The 15,196-nt window shown below is 39.9% G+C and overlaps 1 protein-coding gene across 1 annotated transcript in view; it reads left to right on the plus strand.

Moving 5' to 3' along the window:
• The first annotated feature begins 441 nt into the window (after nucleotides 1–441).
• The window catches only part of LOC140923967 (uncharacterized), a 39,272-nt gene continuing 24,517 nt past the window's right edge, over nucleotides 442–15,196 (plus strand). Inside the window, exons 1-9 of the mRNA XM_073373977.1 lie at nucleotides 442–600; nucleotides 1,138–1,306; nucleotides 2,558–2,611; nucleotides 3,082–3,143; nucleotides 4,126–4,353; nucleotides 12,023–12,235; nucleotides 12,927–13,092; nucleotides 13,534–13,569; nucleotides 14,214–14,408. Of these exons, the coding sequence (XP_073230078.1) occupies nucleotides 442–600; nucleotides 1,138–1,306; nucleotides 2,558–2,611; nucleotides 3,082–3,143; nucleotides 4,126–4,353; nucleotides 12,023–12,235; nucleotides 12,927–13,092; nucleotides 13,534–13,569; nucleotides 14,214–14,408 (1,282 nt within the window). The remainder of the gene's footprint in view (nucleotides 601–1,137; nucleotides 1,307–2,557; nucleotides 2,612–3,081; nucleotides 3,144–4,125; nucleotides 4,354–12,022; nucleotides 12,236–12,926; nucleotides 13,093–13,533; nucleotides 13,570–14,213; nucleotides 14,409–15,196) is intronic.

Here is a 15,196-nt window from a genome sequence, read left to right on the forward strand (position 1 = left end):
TATTTTGCTGAGGTAGAATCGTAAATGTCTGGAAGGTGTAAATTACCAAGTTGTACCGAATTTTTTCTTATTCGTCCTCTAGTAAACACCGCATTCTTCTTGATGAGGCCCAGCGTTTATTCGAGGACGGCGTTTAGTCGAATAAATACGGTAATCAGAAGAACCACTACCTAGATCAGGGTAGTGACACGTCATCAGTATGGAATTTCTGCGCTCGTTTCTCAGTCGTCAATTTCGCGGGGAAACCAGAGGTGGAGTCGTGAAATGTTGACTGTTAACACACCTCGGTTATCTGTTATCATTTGCTTGCACTCTGGAAATTTACTTGAAAACTCCCTTCAACATACATTTTACGTGACGTCATCACCTAATGTTAATAAAGAAAATCAACCAAAAAACTTCTATGTTGTCGTTTATGATCTACTAATTTTCGCAGAATCCATGAAGCTGATTTCTGGTGCAGTCGTCGAAGGTTGGAAATGGGGCCAAGGTGGTGGACCTGATAAAGAATGGACTGATACAGTTACTCATTACAGCGTTGAATTCAGCCCAGATGGTCGACTGTGGACAGTAGTCAAAGATGACTATGGCCTTCCTAGGGTGAGTTATTACTGCCACACTTCCTCATCAGAGGGTTTTATGAAGGTTGGCGCGAAATGGAAGTAGGAGTAGCAAAATGTTTATTCAGAGGCCCCAAAATGTCGACGGGGAAGGCAATGGGAACGTCAAAAAACAGTAGGTTTATTAAGCAAAACAAAAACTTTACAAGTGCGTCACGCAGTTTGGCTATTTCGTCGTCGTCACTGTTCAATTACGACTTGAAATGACCAGATTTTATAAAATTCTTTTTGAGGACGTTCACGGTAAGGCGATAATTTTTATTCTACCTTTCTGAGCTCTATTGCGATTCTTTGTCTTCAGCTCTAGCTTAATTTTTCAAATTTTAAGAAACTACGGAGGAAGGTTTTTCAGTGACGTTTTTTATAATGACATCTCCGTTGGCAGATCGTAAGGTTTCTTATTAACAGAGAGAAGACTGTAGAAAAAAGGTCGGTCTCTCGACGCTCAAATATCGCTTGTCAAAAACAACAGACTGTCATATATTTAGTCATATATTCGTATGTTTCCTTTTTGCAGCATTTTCGAGTGGAGAGGGAACACAAATCCGTGCGAAAAAATTACTCCAAAGCTAAAGCTCGGTACCAGGCTTTCGACCCTTTTCTTCACGCTCGATTTTTTCGGCTAAAGATTCGCGCATGGCGAGGTCATCAGTGTCTCACTTTGGAGTTGTATGGATGCGACTCATGTGAGTATAACTTTTTAGAAAAATATTAAGTTATCTATCTCCCCGCTGTGAAAACCTGCAAACATCGAGTTATGAATCAACTCGGGAGGTTGCTGAATACGAAAGAAGCGTTTTTCCATTTGCAGACCATGTAATGTTACCCCGGGGAACTGCTTTTTTTCAATAGTCGCGCGATCCACGTGCATAAGCTTTCATAACTAACTGGATAGTGCTTCTGATTAGTTGAAGCAAAATTTCCCAAACGGCACGACTAATCAGAAGCACTACCCAGATCTGGGTAGTAACACGCCATCAGTATGGAATTTCTGCACTCGTTTCTCGGAAGTCATTTCGGGAGGAAACCGTTGGTGCCGTCGCGACAAGTCGGCTATTGAGAATATCACGTTGTCTGAATTAGGAAAATATAGCCTACAAGCTAAATCAGTCTATTGTATAGAGCAACTCTAGCCTCTTGACTGCTTAGAAAACCTCCCAAACTAATCCATAAATCGGTAGTTCCATCGCTAAGGCTTTTACTATTTCTTTTATGACATAACTAAAGAGAAAAACATTTCAATCTACCTACTGGAGTTATGGAGAGGGGGCACGCGTGCGTCTTCATTTACGCTCGATAAAGAAGAACAATATTTGTCTTTGATTTAGTTTGTGCGATGTTTTTCATGTCTTTTTTAACGAAAATAGTTTGTGTCTTGCCTTCGGGTATTTCTGGTTATATAATGTAGTATCATGGGAGAGTTTGATGTTAACCATTTAGGTCTTCTTCCCATGTGACAGTCATGTTGAATCAGGGCTGTCAACTCTTTCGGATAATCCGGGAGACTCCAGATTTTGAACCGTTTCTCCCGGTCTCCTGGTTAGAGTCTGAAATCTACCGAATAATCGTCGAAATTTGCCATTTCTTGAAGAATCGACTTTCTGACAATATAACTTCAAATACCTTGCGTTGTTTGAGCTATTTTACTGTTAACATCGAACGTTTCCTCACAAATTTCGGTATGCCATTCTAATACAAGCAACAATGTTATTGGTGCGAAGTAAGCCAATTAGGTCAAATGTTACAATTCCAGTAACATCTTTTTCGCGCGTTTTTTTTTTCACAAATAACGTCATGTGACGTGTGAGTTATGACGTCATTTATCATGGTTGACAGCCCTGGTTGAATTCTTGATACTGCAATTAGCTTTATAAGAGTAAGATTTGTGTGACTGCAATCCCTTATTTTACTTTGAATTTGTTTATATGTTCCTCAAGACTGGGCAATGGAAAACAAGCAACTCATACAAAGGCAGAAGAGGATCAACATTGGTGATTTTGACCTTTTATTGTGTTCAATATCTTCATGCACAGCTAGCTAATTCGCACTGGCCCACTGAAGACTGTTATTCGAAGACGATATATTTCAGGCTTTTTTGGAAGAACCTTTTTGCGGTTTTGCTAACCTTATATAATTCTAGTAAGCATGTGTGCAGTCAAATAACTACATTTTACCGTGTCTAATCAACATAATGGTCACATAAAACCCGAAATTTGGACAGATGCGTGCACTATGATACTTTCTTTTACATCTGAAGAGTCCTATTCATACCCAAACGTCCCATGCAACACGTTGGGCAACGTTGTCCAACATAAACGCTGGATAATTATCTAGCAGACTTTAAAGCTGCGAGCAAACGGACACAGAATTTCCCAACATTGTTGGCCAGCAGTGTTGCGTCCATTTGCACGGGGCTTTAGATAGTGATCTTTTTCTTTTCACATTTTTTGTCTTTTAACAGAGCATTGTCATTATCTCCAGCCAATAGAAGTGAAATACTGGCAACTGACACCTGGTTCTGCCGTAAGTTAACCATTATTAAACATGAAGATATTGATGATTTGTTTAGTTCTTCGCGCGTTGCCTACTTTTGCCTTACTTCACAATGTACTCTACAGTAAACCATAAACATAACGTAAAGCAACTACGGTCAAACCTCCATGCGCTACCACTTCTCGTAAGCGGCCACCTCCCATAAGCGACCACACATATCCAAAGACCAAAATGTTTTCAATCAAAACCCCAGCTATGATTAGAACCTTTCGTAAGCAACCTCGTCTCTTACCCAACCGCTTTTGAGTTGACCGTTTTTTCATTTTTCCATGATTGTTTTAAGCCTCTTGTAGGCGACAAAGTTGACACATTGTCTAACGAATGTTTGCTCACTGAATGTACTACGCTATTCACACTATAAAGAACGCTCCTCTTCAAGTAGTAGATATGGTGGGACCTCTTTTGGGAGGAGACCCCCTGTAATTCGATTCTCGTTAATTAGACTGCCAGCAGTCTCTATTTTTCTTCAGATTTAGTGAGGGGTGTGCACAAGCGCGCTAGCATCGAAGAAACGAGGGCATCCCTCACCCGGTTTGGGTCACCTGCGGTAAAAGAAACAAAGGAGATGTTCTTATACAAGTTTCTATGATTGTGTGACTAAAAAGGTCTCTAGTCTTAAACAGGGTAGCGATTGGTAAACGCACTTTCTTCGTCTTAAACATGGTTAGGGTGTAAAGGTCTGGTCGGCATATCTCCACCCAAAGTTGCCTTTATTGCCCCGCCCAGTTTGGGTGACATCCTTTGTGGCAATTTGTCGAACGACCTTTGTCACGCGGAGGCCACTTTGTCAGTCAGGAGATTTAAAAAGCTTTTTTTATGCACGGCTAGCTTCGTAGAGAGAACGAGGCTAGCCGTGCAAAAACAAAGCTTTTTAAATCTCCTGAGACAAAATGGCCTCCGCGTGACAAAGGTCTTTGCATGACTAGGCCTTTAAACATCTACTACTATGCAGGCTTCCACAAGAAATTATGGAAAATGGGGACTCGGTTCAGAAATGAAATGGTGCGTGGCTAAAAACAGACCCAAAGATTCAGGATGGCTCGAGTTTGATCTTCTCTATCCGCGATTCATTTCAAGGATAGTAGTTACCTTAACAAGTGTTCCTGAAAAAGAGGAACAAGACATGGATTTTAGCCAAATATATGTAAGCCTGGATGGAAGGGAATGGAAATCTTTTGGGGTAAGTTACTTTTTCTGTATTCACCCCATAAAAGGGTATCCAAATTCCGTAATCGGAGCAATTTTTGCTAGTGGAATCCGAAAGACGAGAAATTGAGTTGTTGAACCCGAAATCCTGAGCTTTGGAATCAGCAGGACAGCTCAAGGAATCCAGAATCCCGACTTCCACACATAAAGAATGCAGAATCTAGTACCTGCAATCCGGAATCCACGGCGTGGAATCCAGCAGAAAATAAGGCTGTCTTCCAATTGGATTCCCTTACATGGGACGATCTGTATTTTACCAGACAGTAGTAAGCTTAAGCAACGAGAGCGCTGACGTCCCGAAGGTCATGAATAGCAACTAGAAGTTGGATGTCTCGCTTGATGGAACACTTTGGTCGCACACAACCAATCTGAATGCCTTTGTTTTAACTCCCGCTGTACGGAAGAGAGGAAATATCAACTTCCGGTTGACATGTTTGACGTCCGGGACGTCAACGTTCTCGTTGCTTAAGGTCCCGGAAGACGGCTTGCCTAGGGTTCCTTACTCAAAACTATCTCGCATGTCTTAAACGTAGAGACTTAAAGCCACCTCACCTCTTTCCAGGTTCATAGAGCAGCCGTACATTTTTTTATAACTCGTCCGGTTTACTGCCAGGCTTCAGCTTGGGGTGAGGGTATGCTCCCTTAAATTTAAGCCATAGGGGTATGTCCCACCCATAGGGAAAGAGTTTTGCGTCGTTTCGGTCTGAAAACGGGTTTAAACTTTGCCCATTTTCTACTGCAAGTGAGTGTAGTTTTCGAGGGAACTACTGGAGTGTGTGACTAAATTAGTAAGAAAGAAAGAGTAATTTGCGAACTCGAATTAAGTATTCAATGAAGTCTTTTTGTCACGTTCTAATCTAAGTAACGATGACAAACGGGTATGGGTCTTAGAGGCCATGTCTGAAAACATGTGTGAAAAATGACTGTTTGGTCTGAAATAGGGTCAGGATTTGGAGAATCAGGTGGAACACCTGCACTAAGAATTCCCAGGAGTACCCCCGTGCCTATTCTTACATACGTGATCTGTCCGTCGCACTTAAATCAAAATTTCTGAGGTGTAAGTTTTAGGGTTTTTACTGATTACCCGACAATTGCAAGAAAAAATAATGGAATGACATGGGTGGTGAGGTCAGTTTGAGTTGCAAGAACCAGAATTCGAGTTATGCCATGGACCAGTATGGCTCATCAAGGGGGGAGGGGATATATCTAGTCGCTTCTTGCCTTAGAAATCAGGATAAGCTATGCCCTGATGGGCCCCTAGACGTGTATGCAAACTTAGATCCCGTTTGCATACTGGTCTGCTCACATTGTTACACTGAAAAGAACTTGCAAGGGTCCGCCTTTCGTTTACAGGGAACCCGCGGAACAATGCAAGTTTTTGAACGGCAAAGTGTGCAAGTTTAATTTCTTATCTGATCAGAAGAAGGTCAAAGTTTTTACCGGTACGGTTTCACGTTTACACGGACTCGTGTAAACACGTCAACCATGGAAGTTTTTGCACAGTTTGCGCGGTAAAAGCCTGGAGCCTATAGGATAGCCACGCGCGTTCGATTGAAAAAAGCCATAGGAATACTAACACTGTCAAAATTTTTACGCAGTCGTGTTAACCGTACTGTAACAGAATTTGCAGCGTAGTCCCGTGTAAAAGAGTTGCACAGGTAAAAAATCCGTTCGTTTAAAAATCCCGGACTCTGGTAAACAAGGTCTTAACCTCACATTGTTAACATTCCTTTTCAGAAAGGAATTTCTTTGTCATTGGAAGGAATCTACTACCATGAGCGCATTGATGCTGTCAGATATATACGAATTTTTACTCACCTGATTTCTTACTTCTCTACCTGCGTACGATTGCAGTTGTTTGGCTGCTCGGGTAAGCTGTAACTATATAAATGAGTAAATAATTAAATAAATAAATTTAAATAAAAAGTAGTGCGGTAGGGACGTTTTTAGTCGTTTTTTTGGCTCAGGATTATGCAGTGAGCAAGTTCCATACAAGGTCTATGTCACGGCGTTTTCACGTATCGGTAAATTAAAAAAAAAAAACATTTCAAAGCACTTTTTCCCCGCAATTTTTTTTTTAAATTCCATGCTTTTTACACACATTACAAAAACATAGAAACTTAAAAATACAGAAGAAATTCACTTAATACAAAAGAAACGAAATGAATTAACAAGATATTGCGTAGAATAAATTTTTTCCTTTTGTTTTTTGGAATCTGTTTATATTGGATATTTTTCCCGAGAAAATGGACTCCCCGCCTTTGTCAGTGAGCGCATTCGAAGTTCAATGGAACCCCGCCTTATGCACCTATCAATATAAATCCCGTGAGGGGGGAGTGCGGGCAAGGGGCGGGGATTTGATGCCTGAGACTATACCCCTGTCGGGCTTTTGATCGTGCGAAGCGACCCCGGGGTTGGGACATTTGACTTTGACCGACAGAAGCCTGGTATCAATTCAGAAGCGGTTACCAAGTCCGTCCCTCGAGGCTTTCTGAAAGTCACCCTGTTGGAGAAGGGTATGAAGTTAATAATGTCTATTTTGAGAGAGGTTTTATCTTCAAGTTCCCATCTGATTGTATAACTCGATTTAAATCGAATTCCACCATGAAAGTCAGAGGATTTTTTACGGGTCACTGATCCGACCTGTTCCGACATCTTGAGCAGATGTTATAAAGCATTTTACGTTTCATTAATATTATAATAGCACAGTCAATCTTCCTGGAGTGATTTTGTTGTTCAAAATAGGAGATGCTAGTGGAGAGAGAAAATACTTAATTACAGCGAGTAATTTAACGGAGCTTACGTTAACCAAAAAGAAAAGCATTAAGAACGTACTTTTGAAATATTCTTTTAATTTGTTTTATATAGTGTCATAGTATTCTTTGTTTAGATTTTTTCCCCTGGGGTGGGGGCTTTTTTGACCCTTTTGATCAACCTTTCGTTTCCCCCCCTGGGGAATTTGATCAAAAAATTTCAAAATTTGTCAAATCCCCACCCCTTGCCCGCACTCCACCCTCACGGGGTTTACATTGATACGTGCATTACGACCAACCCGTTTATACGACCACCGTGTTAATACGACTATATTCTTTAAACCCAAAAGAAAAAAACAACGAGTCATTTATTTTTTTTGAAGACCCCGTTAATGTGATCACCTAGTTATTACGACCAGGATTTTATGGCCCAGCTGTGGTCGCCTTAACGGGGTTCCAGTTGAAGAGATATGAAAAAATAAAACTTAACGTAATTAAAAGATAAAAAAAACCTTTTTTCAGGTCTATAGGTCCGCTGACTGGTTTGTGAAACTTAAAAGATAATTTGCATTCGAGCCAAATTTGTTGCAAAAATTAACTGATTGCCGCGACACGCTAACATGGCAGGCATTCACTCTGAGTTAGTTGAAATCTCATTTAGATACATCGCATACTATTTTAGTTTTTTTTTTTACAGGTTTTTAGTTATTTTGAATCGATAGGGTTATATCCCTATTTAGTCATGACGAAGTCATAGATTATTTTTCCTCGTAAGGACATACCCTTGTTTAGACATGACGATGGCCTCAGTTGACTAAGAATTTAAACTTCGGTTTTCATTGGCTGAATTAATGCCGAGTAAGCGCCAGCCTCTCTGTCATTGATATGCACGAGTTACGCAACTAATATCAGTGAATCGGATCCGGAACAATGTTAGGAGCAAGAAATTAAGGCCCCGTCCATACGTATCCTGATATTTTTAAATCCGCAACTTTTTCTTTGCGGATAAAGCTTCCGTTCACACATATCCGGTGAATCCACGTACGAATCCGCAACTTTTTGAACAGTGGAAAGTTTTTAATACGCTATGACTCCGGAATCGTGTGGACGCTAAATCCAGATGTTTTTACCCGATTGCACAACCAGATCGAGCCCAGTTCTTTACCGTGAAAGGTCAAGATGCAAATTTCGCGCGCTTTACGACACATGCTCTGTTGCCCATATTCCCAGAGGAGTCCTGGGTACGAGAATGAATCCGGATACGTGTGGACGTGGAAATATTTGAATCCGGGAAATTGTTTGAATTTAGGAATTTCTGGTTAGAATATTGATTAATTCTATTTGGCTAGGGCAGCTTCAGAACATGGGCGTTGAAAGTGAAATTCCCACCTTTCCAGCTGATCTAGATATACTTTGTGGCACGTCGTTCTTTACAAAGTCACTGAAATGTAATTGTCAAAATGTTAATTATAATTTCATGTTTACACACGAACGTTTCCAACCGGATGTTGCAGATCAGCGCTAGGCGTTTTTCGGAGAACTAGTAACAACAACAATGTGTATACTCTCTCTTGTGTGATCTTGAAACGTTTCTTTTTCTGAACGCCATTTTACTGATTTCAAACCCTTTGTCTTAAATCTGAGGAACGATCGGTTAGAAAGGAAAATTTCATAAGGGAAGCCAAAACTCGGCATTTATTTGATTTTAATACACATCTGATTCATGACACTGTTCTTATTGGTGACGAGTTTAACATGAAAAAACATAAATCTTAAAAATGTATCATTTATGTACAACAGTGACAATTCACTGACAATTTACGAACTACATTATTATACAGATGAGGTGCAGTCGCTTGGGCTGTGGAATGATAGAGGTAGAGTCAAGTTTTCTGGAGTAACATTGTTTCAACGTTCGTCGTCCGCCACACCTCAGCAAATACGCCTCGTCAAGCCTGGACAAAGTCTGTCTTGTTTTCTGGTATGTTTATGAGAGGATGATTTTTCATAGATAGTAGAGAGAATTGTCAATTTGTACCACGTGACCAATTAGTTTCCCCTTGGCTTGTCGTTTCGAGTTTATTATATCTACATAAACATTTAAAGTTACATGCCAGGTTCGCTCATCAATAATATAAGAATGATTCTGGAAAGTTCAATTTTATCTTCTCATTTCCAAATTTGAGAAATTGTCAACTTGAATCTGAAAAGTTATTCTGAATCTCTGTAATATCTTAGAATCTTTCGTAGATAGTTGCGGCACGATTTTTTTTCTCGTTTTTTATTAAGGCCTAAGCCCATCGTCGAACTTTTCGTGAGACGAACCAAACTCTGGTTTGGGTTAACCTAAATTAAAATCAGTTACATGATCGTCTTTTGGGTCAGATGTCTAAGTTAGGGCGCGTCAAACCAATCAACTGAATCAAATCAGTAATAAATTTCTCCAGAACGAGGCTAAATAAACACTATCACACAATTTTTTAACGTGTGTCCCGGAGACGAACCTAACTAATAAAAAGTATGAGCCAGAAGCCGAACTTTTAATTTCCTGAACTTTACACACTTAGTTTGGTTCGTCTCATGAAAAGTTCGACGTTTGGCCTAGGCCTAAGGCTCCCCTCATGTCAATGACAGAATGGCGTTGCCCTTACAAACCTCATACTCAGGGATTTTCCCCTAGAAAGTGTGAGGGGCGGAAATACTGACTATTGTTTAGATCAGTTGGAAGAGCGCCGGTCTACTGAACAAGAGATCGAGAGTTCAAATCCCGGCCGGACTCAAGATCCTTAAATAACTGAGAAGAAAGTGCTGCTTTTGTTATGACATCTGCAAACCGTTAGACTGTCTAGTCTTCTAGGATAAGGAAGAAAAACCGTAGGTCCCGTCTCACAGCACTTTTACTCTTCTGATTCTTATGGGACGTAAAGGAACCCACACCCCTGTTCGAAAAGAATAGGGGACATAGACCCCGGTCGTGTGTCCAGAATTTACTGGGCCGGGTGGGTTATCTGTAAGAAGAGATCTTAACAGGGCGATAACCTCATGATCCTCCTTCAGGAGTAGTAATGGCTACCAGTGAACAGTGTATATATATGAGTCGTAATGGCTACCTTTATGTACCTCATATGTGTGTATTAATAATCAAAGTGGCTTTCAAACAAGGTTTTCTTCATGTGGCTACAATAGTAAGCGCGCTCTGATTGGCTGCTAAGCAGGCATTATTTTCTTGTAATGACCGGGTGTTACTAGTTAGGTGTCATGGCATATATAATTTGTGATGAACTTGATGTTGGACATCCTTATGAGGGTCTCAATGGGGTGGTGGCTTTTACGGTTATCGGCTAAAATTTTGGCTTGTTTACGGCTATCGGTTAATTTTTTTCAGTTACGGTTAACGAAAAAGTTAAAAATTAACTTCTTTTATTTCAAAAAGTTAAATATTAATTAACCTGTATTTTTTTGTATCTTTAAATCAAAATAAAGGTCTTTGGATCATCTCGGGACGAAATATGCTATTCTTTTGAAAAATTTTAACTTTTAATAGATCATACTTTTTATAAAGTATTCCACTTATAATATTATTTTACACATAGAAATGTCAATAGTCAATTTAAAAATAATCTATGTGAAAAAGCAAAAGCAGACACGCGAACGCCTAACTCAAGGCCGGGGCGCGACATTCATTATAACAGAAATGGCCGTTTTCACACTAGAGAAGGATTATTCGTGTGAGACGGGTTATCCGTTTGATGATTCGCGTCAGATAGGTAATACGTCTTAATTTCAAAAATGGAATAGTTTTAATTTTGAATGAACAATCTGCCTGACTTTTGCAGACGGGATTATCCGTTCCAGATAGCCTGTGTACAGCCACCCCCTCCCCTCAGAAAAAGTCGGAGAAGGGGTGTCTGTGGGGAGGGCGCGACTGTACACAGGCTAGTCTCAGACGGATGATCCATTTCTTGCTCTGGCGGAAAACGGCCAATAACAAAATTCCCGTGTCCAGTGTTTTTAATGATAGCGAAGGACTGTACGGAACGACTGTCTGCCGTTGCCTTGTCCGTAGGCCGCATTATTCCGCGCGGCTAATGCGTTTCGGGTAACGTGGTCCGAGCGAGTTCGCCACCGAAATGCCTCGACCGAGATTGCGTGGGAAGACTCCGTACAGGGATTGGACTAGGCATGACAATGTCTACCGTAGCGTCAGAGAAAAACAGGGAAGTATTGTTTATCGGCAACGTGTTTTACAAACAGTGACATCTCTGCGTATTGTTTCACAAGTGTTTCGAAGGCACGACCTCCTGAAAATTGCAAATATTAATCCCCAGCAAGAAGCCACACTTTCGCTATGGAAAAATTAGTTCCCCGAGAGAGCGCCGGAAATGGAGGCTAGGTCTTGGTCAACACCTAAAAGGCGCTTTGCCTAACGTGCGTACGGAGTCACACTAGCCGGGAAATAAAAAACGCAACCATAAGTGAGTTTAGTACCTCCCTTATAAGTAGCAAATCTTGGGAACAATTTTTTTTACGGTTAACTCTTTTTTACCTTTTTTACGGCTAACGGTTAAATTTTTCAATTTTTACGGCTATCGACTAAATTTTTGGCCGTTTTACGCCTATCGGTTAACCCCATTGAGACCCTCCCTTATGAACTTCCATGTTATGGTCAATTGACAGCTGTCAGAAAGAGTATCCGCTGAGCAGTGCCACATGACTGTATCGTGGGCCCAAGTGTACAACTCATTGAGATGACGTGTCTTTAAAGTTATCCGCTTACTTGTTATTGGTTTAAATTGATCGCAGGCTCTGGTCCACGGTAATAAGGCCATAAAATAAATCACTTATTGTGACGTTACTATCGGTTAATAAGTTGTACATATTTTTTTACAGAATCATGACAATGTTAGGTGGATTGAGATTGACATGCGCAAAGTTTTTGCCGTCACACGGATTATTTTTCTTGGAGCAAAGTCAGATCAGAGAGGAAAGGAATGCCTTAAAAGCAAGTCTGCCAAGCTAGTGAACATTCACCACTCCATCGATGGTCGAATATGGAGCCTATTTGGAACATACAACCAATTATCCGGGGATAAGTCAAACATGGTAAAATTGTAAAAATTAAATTTTTAACTCATCTCAGTGTGATTAATTTGAAATTTGTTTAACAGTTCTTAAAAATGAGGGTTACTAATTATAAGCTGTGTGCAAATTCATAAGGAAATCTGAATGGTTTTTTGCCTGGACCCACTAAATCCGAAATTTTACAACAATTACTGCATATTCCCGCAGTATATACTCGCACGGCTTATTTTTCGGCAGTTTTTTAGCTCATTTTTAGAGACAGAATCCATTAAGAAAATGAGAAATTTATATATTTTCAGCGGGCAAAAACCTTGTTAAAGCATATTGGATTCTTCTTTACACTCTCCAAGGGCTATAGATTTAATAAGTTATATGTAACAACACACAAAAACAATTCTGATGGGAGCCCGAACAAACAAATTTCAGAAGCTTCAAATTCTTATGCAAGAAAGTTTACGTGTGTTTTCTCAATTCCCGTGAAATTTGAAAGTTATTTTTCTCGGGCTCCCAATAAGAAATTGTCTACAGGCAACTTAGTATCTATAGATAGCTATTTTTGTCGAATTAGTATAAAAGAGAATGCGATATGGCTTAAAATATCCTGGTGCAAGGTTATAATTTTTGTATACTGAAAATTAAAATTACTCAATTTCCTGGTCGATTCCGTCAGCTAATAACTAACAACTGTTTTGTTTGAAACTGTTGTGTTTAGGGTCTTAATATACACTTCGAAGAAAAGTACGGGCCCGGGTGTTTTGCGATGTTGGATATAATGCCTACGATATACGCCAGACATATCCACTTCCATCAGAGGGCAAGACCAAAGACGTCTGGGGTAACTGAATGCCTAGCTTTAGACATATTTGGAAATGAACCAGGTAATTTTTTCCGAGATTTGGAATTTTGTATACTAAATGTAAACACAATGACTCTTTATAAATTTAAACTTACTTAAGACATGCAAACACATTTAAACGAACCAATGATATCATACAAACTGACAAAACAAACACTACCTATCGCTATTTACAAACTCAAAAAGTGCTAAACTGACATGATTGACTTCAGGTTTCAACTGCTCTATAGGAAAGATCTTTCTATATATTTTAAGTCGATAATAAATGAAGAAGAACTGGTGGCCTTGCTGTTTTTACAATATTGCTATATTTCAGAATTGGCGAAAATCTTTTACACATGACATGACATCTTTTGCACATGACAAATGGTCCTCGAAGTTAGAGAAAATATTTATTAACTGTAGGTGATGATCGATCCGCACTGAGTAAATAGATTTCTTGTGATTTTGCCTGTGTTGTTAGGAAATCCCCGGCCATATTACGGAAGAAGAAAACCAGGTACTTGAAATTTTTTCTTGCTATTTCATTGTCACTCGTCCTTGGCCAGTTGAGCACACACGTCTTATACTACCCTATGGTATATATGGGCATAATTCAGCCTAGTCCCTAGGCGGTATAGGTTCCGTCAAGGGTACGTCAATCCTAGACTAGACCCTACTAAGAGCTGTGACGTCACCTTGAGAGACTCGCCGAGGTTCTCTCTCCCACCCTTTCCCAGACTTAGCTCGGGCAACGGGTAAAGAGAAAACGCCTAAGGACGAGGCTGTGGATAACTGTTTTGTGAATCCTCACGTAAATCAACATCAACATCATCATCGCCTTCACGTCATCATCATCATCAACATCATTATCACCAATATCGCTTTCACATCATCATCGTCATCATCATCATCGCCTTCACATCATCATCATAACCATCATCATCATCAACATCATCAACATCATCATCACCAGTATCGGTTCACATCATCATCGTCATCATCGTCATTATTAACATTATCATCACCAATATCGCATTCACATCATCGTCGTCTTCGTGAATATCATGATTATCATCATCATCTTCAAAATCATTTTTATTATCGTCATCACCATAATCATCATCGTCGTCATCATCACTGACTTTTTGTGTCTTTTCTCAGGTTGCAATTCTCCACTTGGAATGGAATCTAAGAAAATTAAAGACTCACAAATCAAAGTTTCGACATTTAGTACTTCAAGATTTGATACGAGGGCCACCAATGCTCGCCTTAATAGCAATGGGGGATGGTGTGTGAAAACAATGCTTACTTTCCCAAAAAAGGAGAAAAAGTTTCATATACCTAATGAGTACTTAGGTAAGTAAACGCTGGAAAACATCAAAAGCCAGTCAATAATTTTAGAAAGTTAAGGTGGCCGCTATTGAAAATGACCGACAGCGGTTTACTTTCGAATTGTTTTCAGTGTTTTGACTCCGACACAAACCTGAAACTATATTGCTGTCGTCGTTTTAGTATCTTAAACTTCTAAACGATTTGCTAGTTATATTATCTTCCATTGGAACGGAATGAGACGAACACTAATGACTGATCAGAAAAAAATTCCTAATAAAGGATTTTTGATAAAGAAATTCTTTGACTAAAAAACATTTTCGAAATGTTCGGTCCAGTGAGCAGCTTAACTGACAAATTTGACATACAATAAGACGACATTTTTGAATGACAAATGATCGAAACTCTCCACACGCCGCACATCACTGTTCACCTTACTGCTTAATCGTGTCTATAACCTAACTGTCAGTTTTCGCGCAGGTTTTCGCTACGTTTTTCAAGGAGGTCATTCTCGACCCCAGTGCTTACGGGTTTGGGAATACGCGCGTAAGCTCTGGGAAACTCTGCGCCGGAGTAGCCAAAATCTGGCTATTAGAGCCTCACAGCGCATGCTCTTTGATCCAACCAAAACTTTTTGCTTCTTTTATATCTGCTTCATAGCGAAAGTCTTGTGCTGCTTCGGTATTAGAACTGAAGAAATTCAGTTAACGGCCTTGAAGAATTTTCAGGTATCCAAGGCTCTTGTGGTAGCTGCTGAGAAAATACCGTTAAACGTTCCCAATCACAGATTTGAGACTTGAAGTTTGCATATGCTT

Source organism: Porites lutea, chromosome 14 (genome assembly GCF_958299795.1).
Source record: "Porites lutea chromosome 14, jaPorLute2.1, whole genome shotgun sequence".
In the NCBI taxonomy this organism is placed as follows: domain Eukaryota; kingdom Metazoa; phylum Cnidaria; class Anthozoa; order Scleractinia; family Poritidae; genus Porites; species Porites lutea.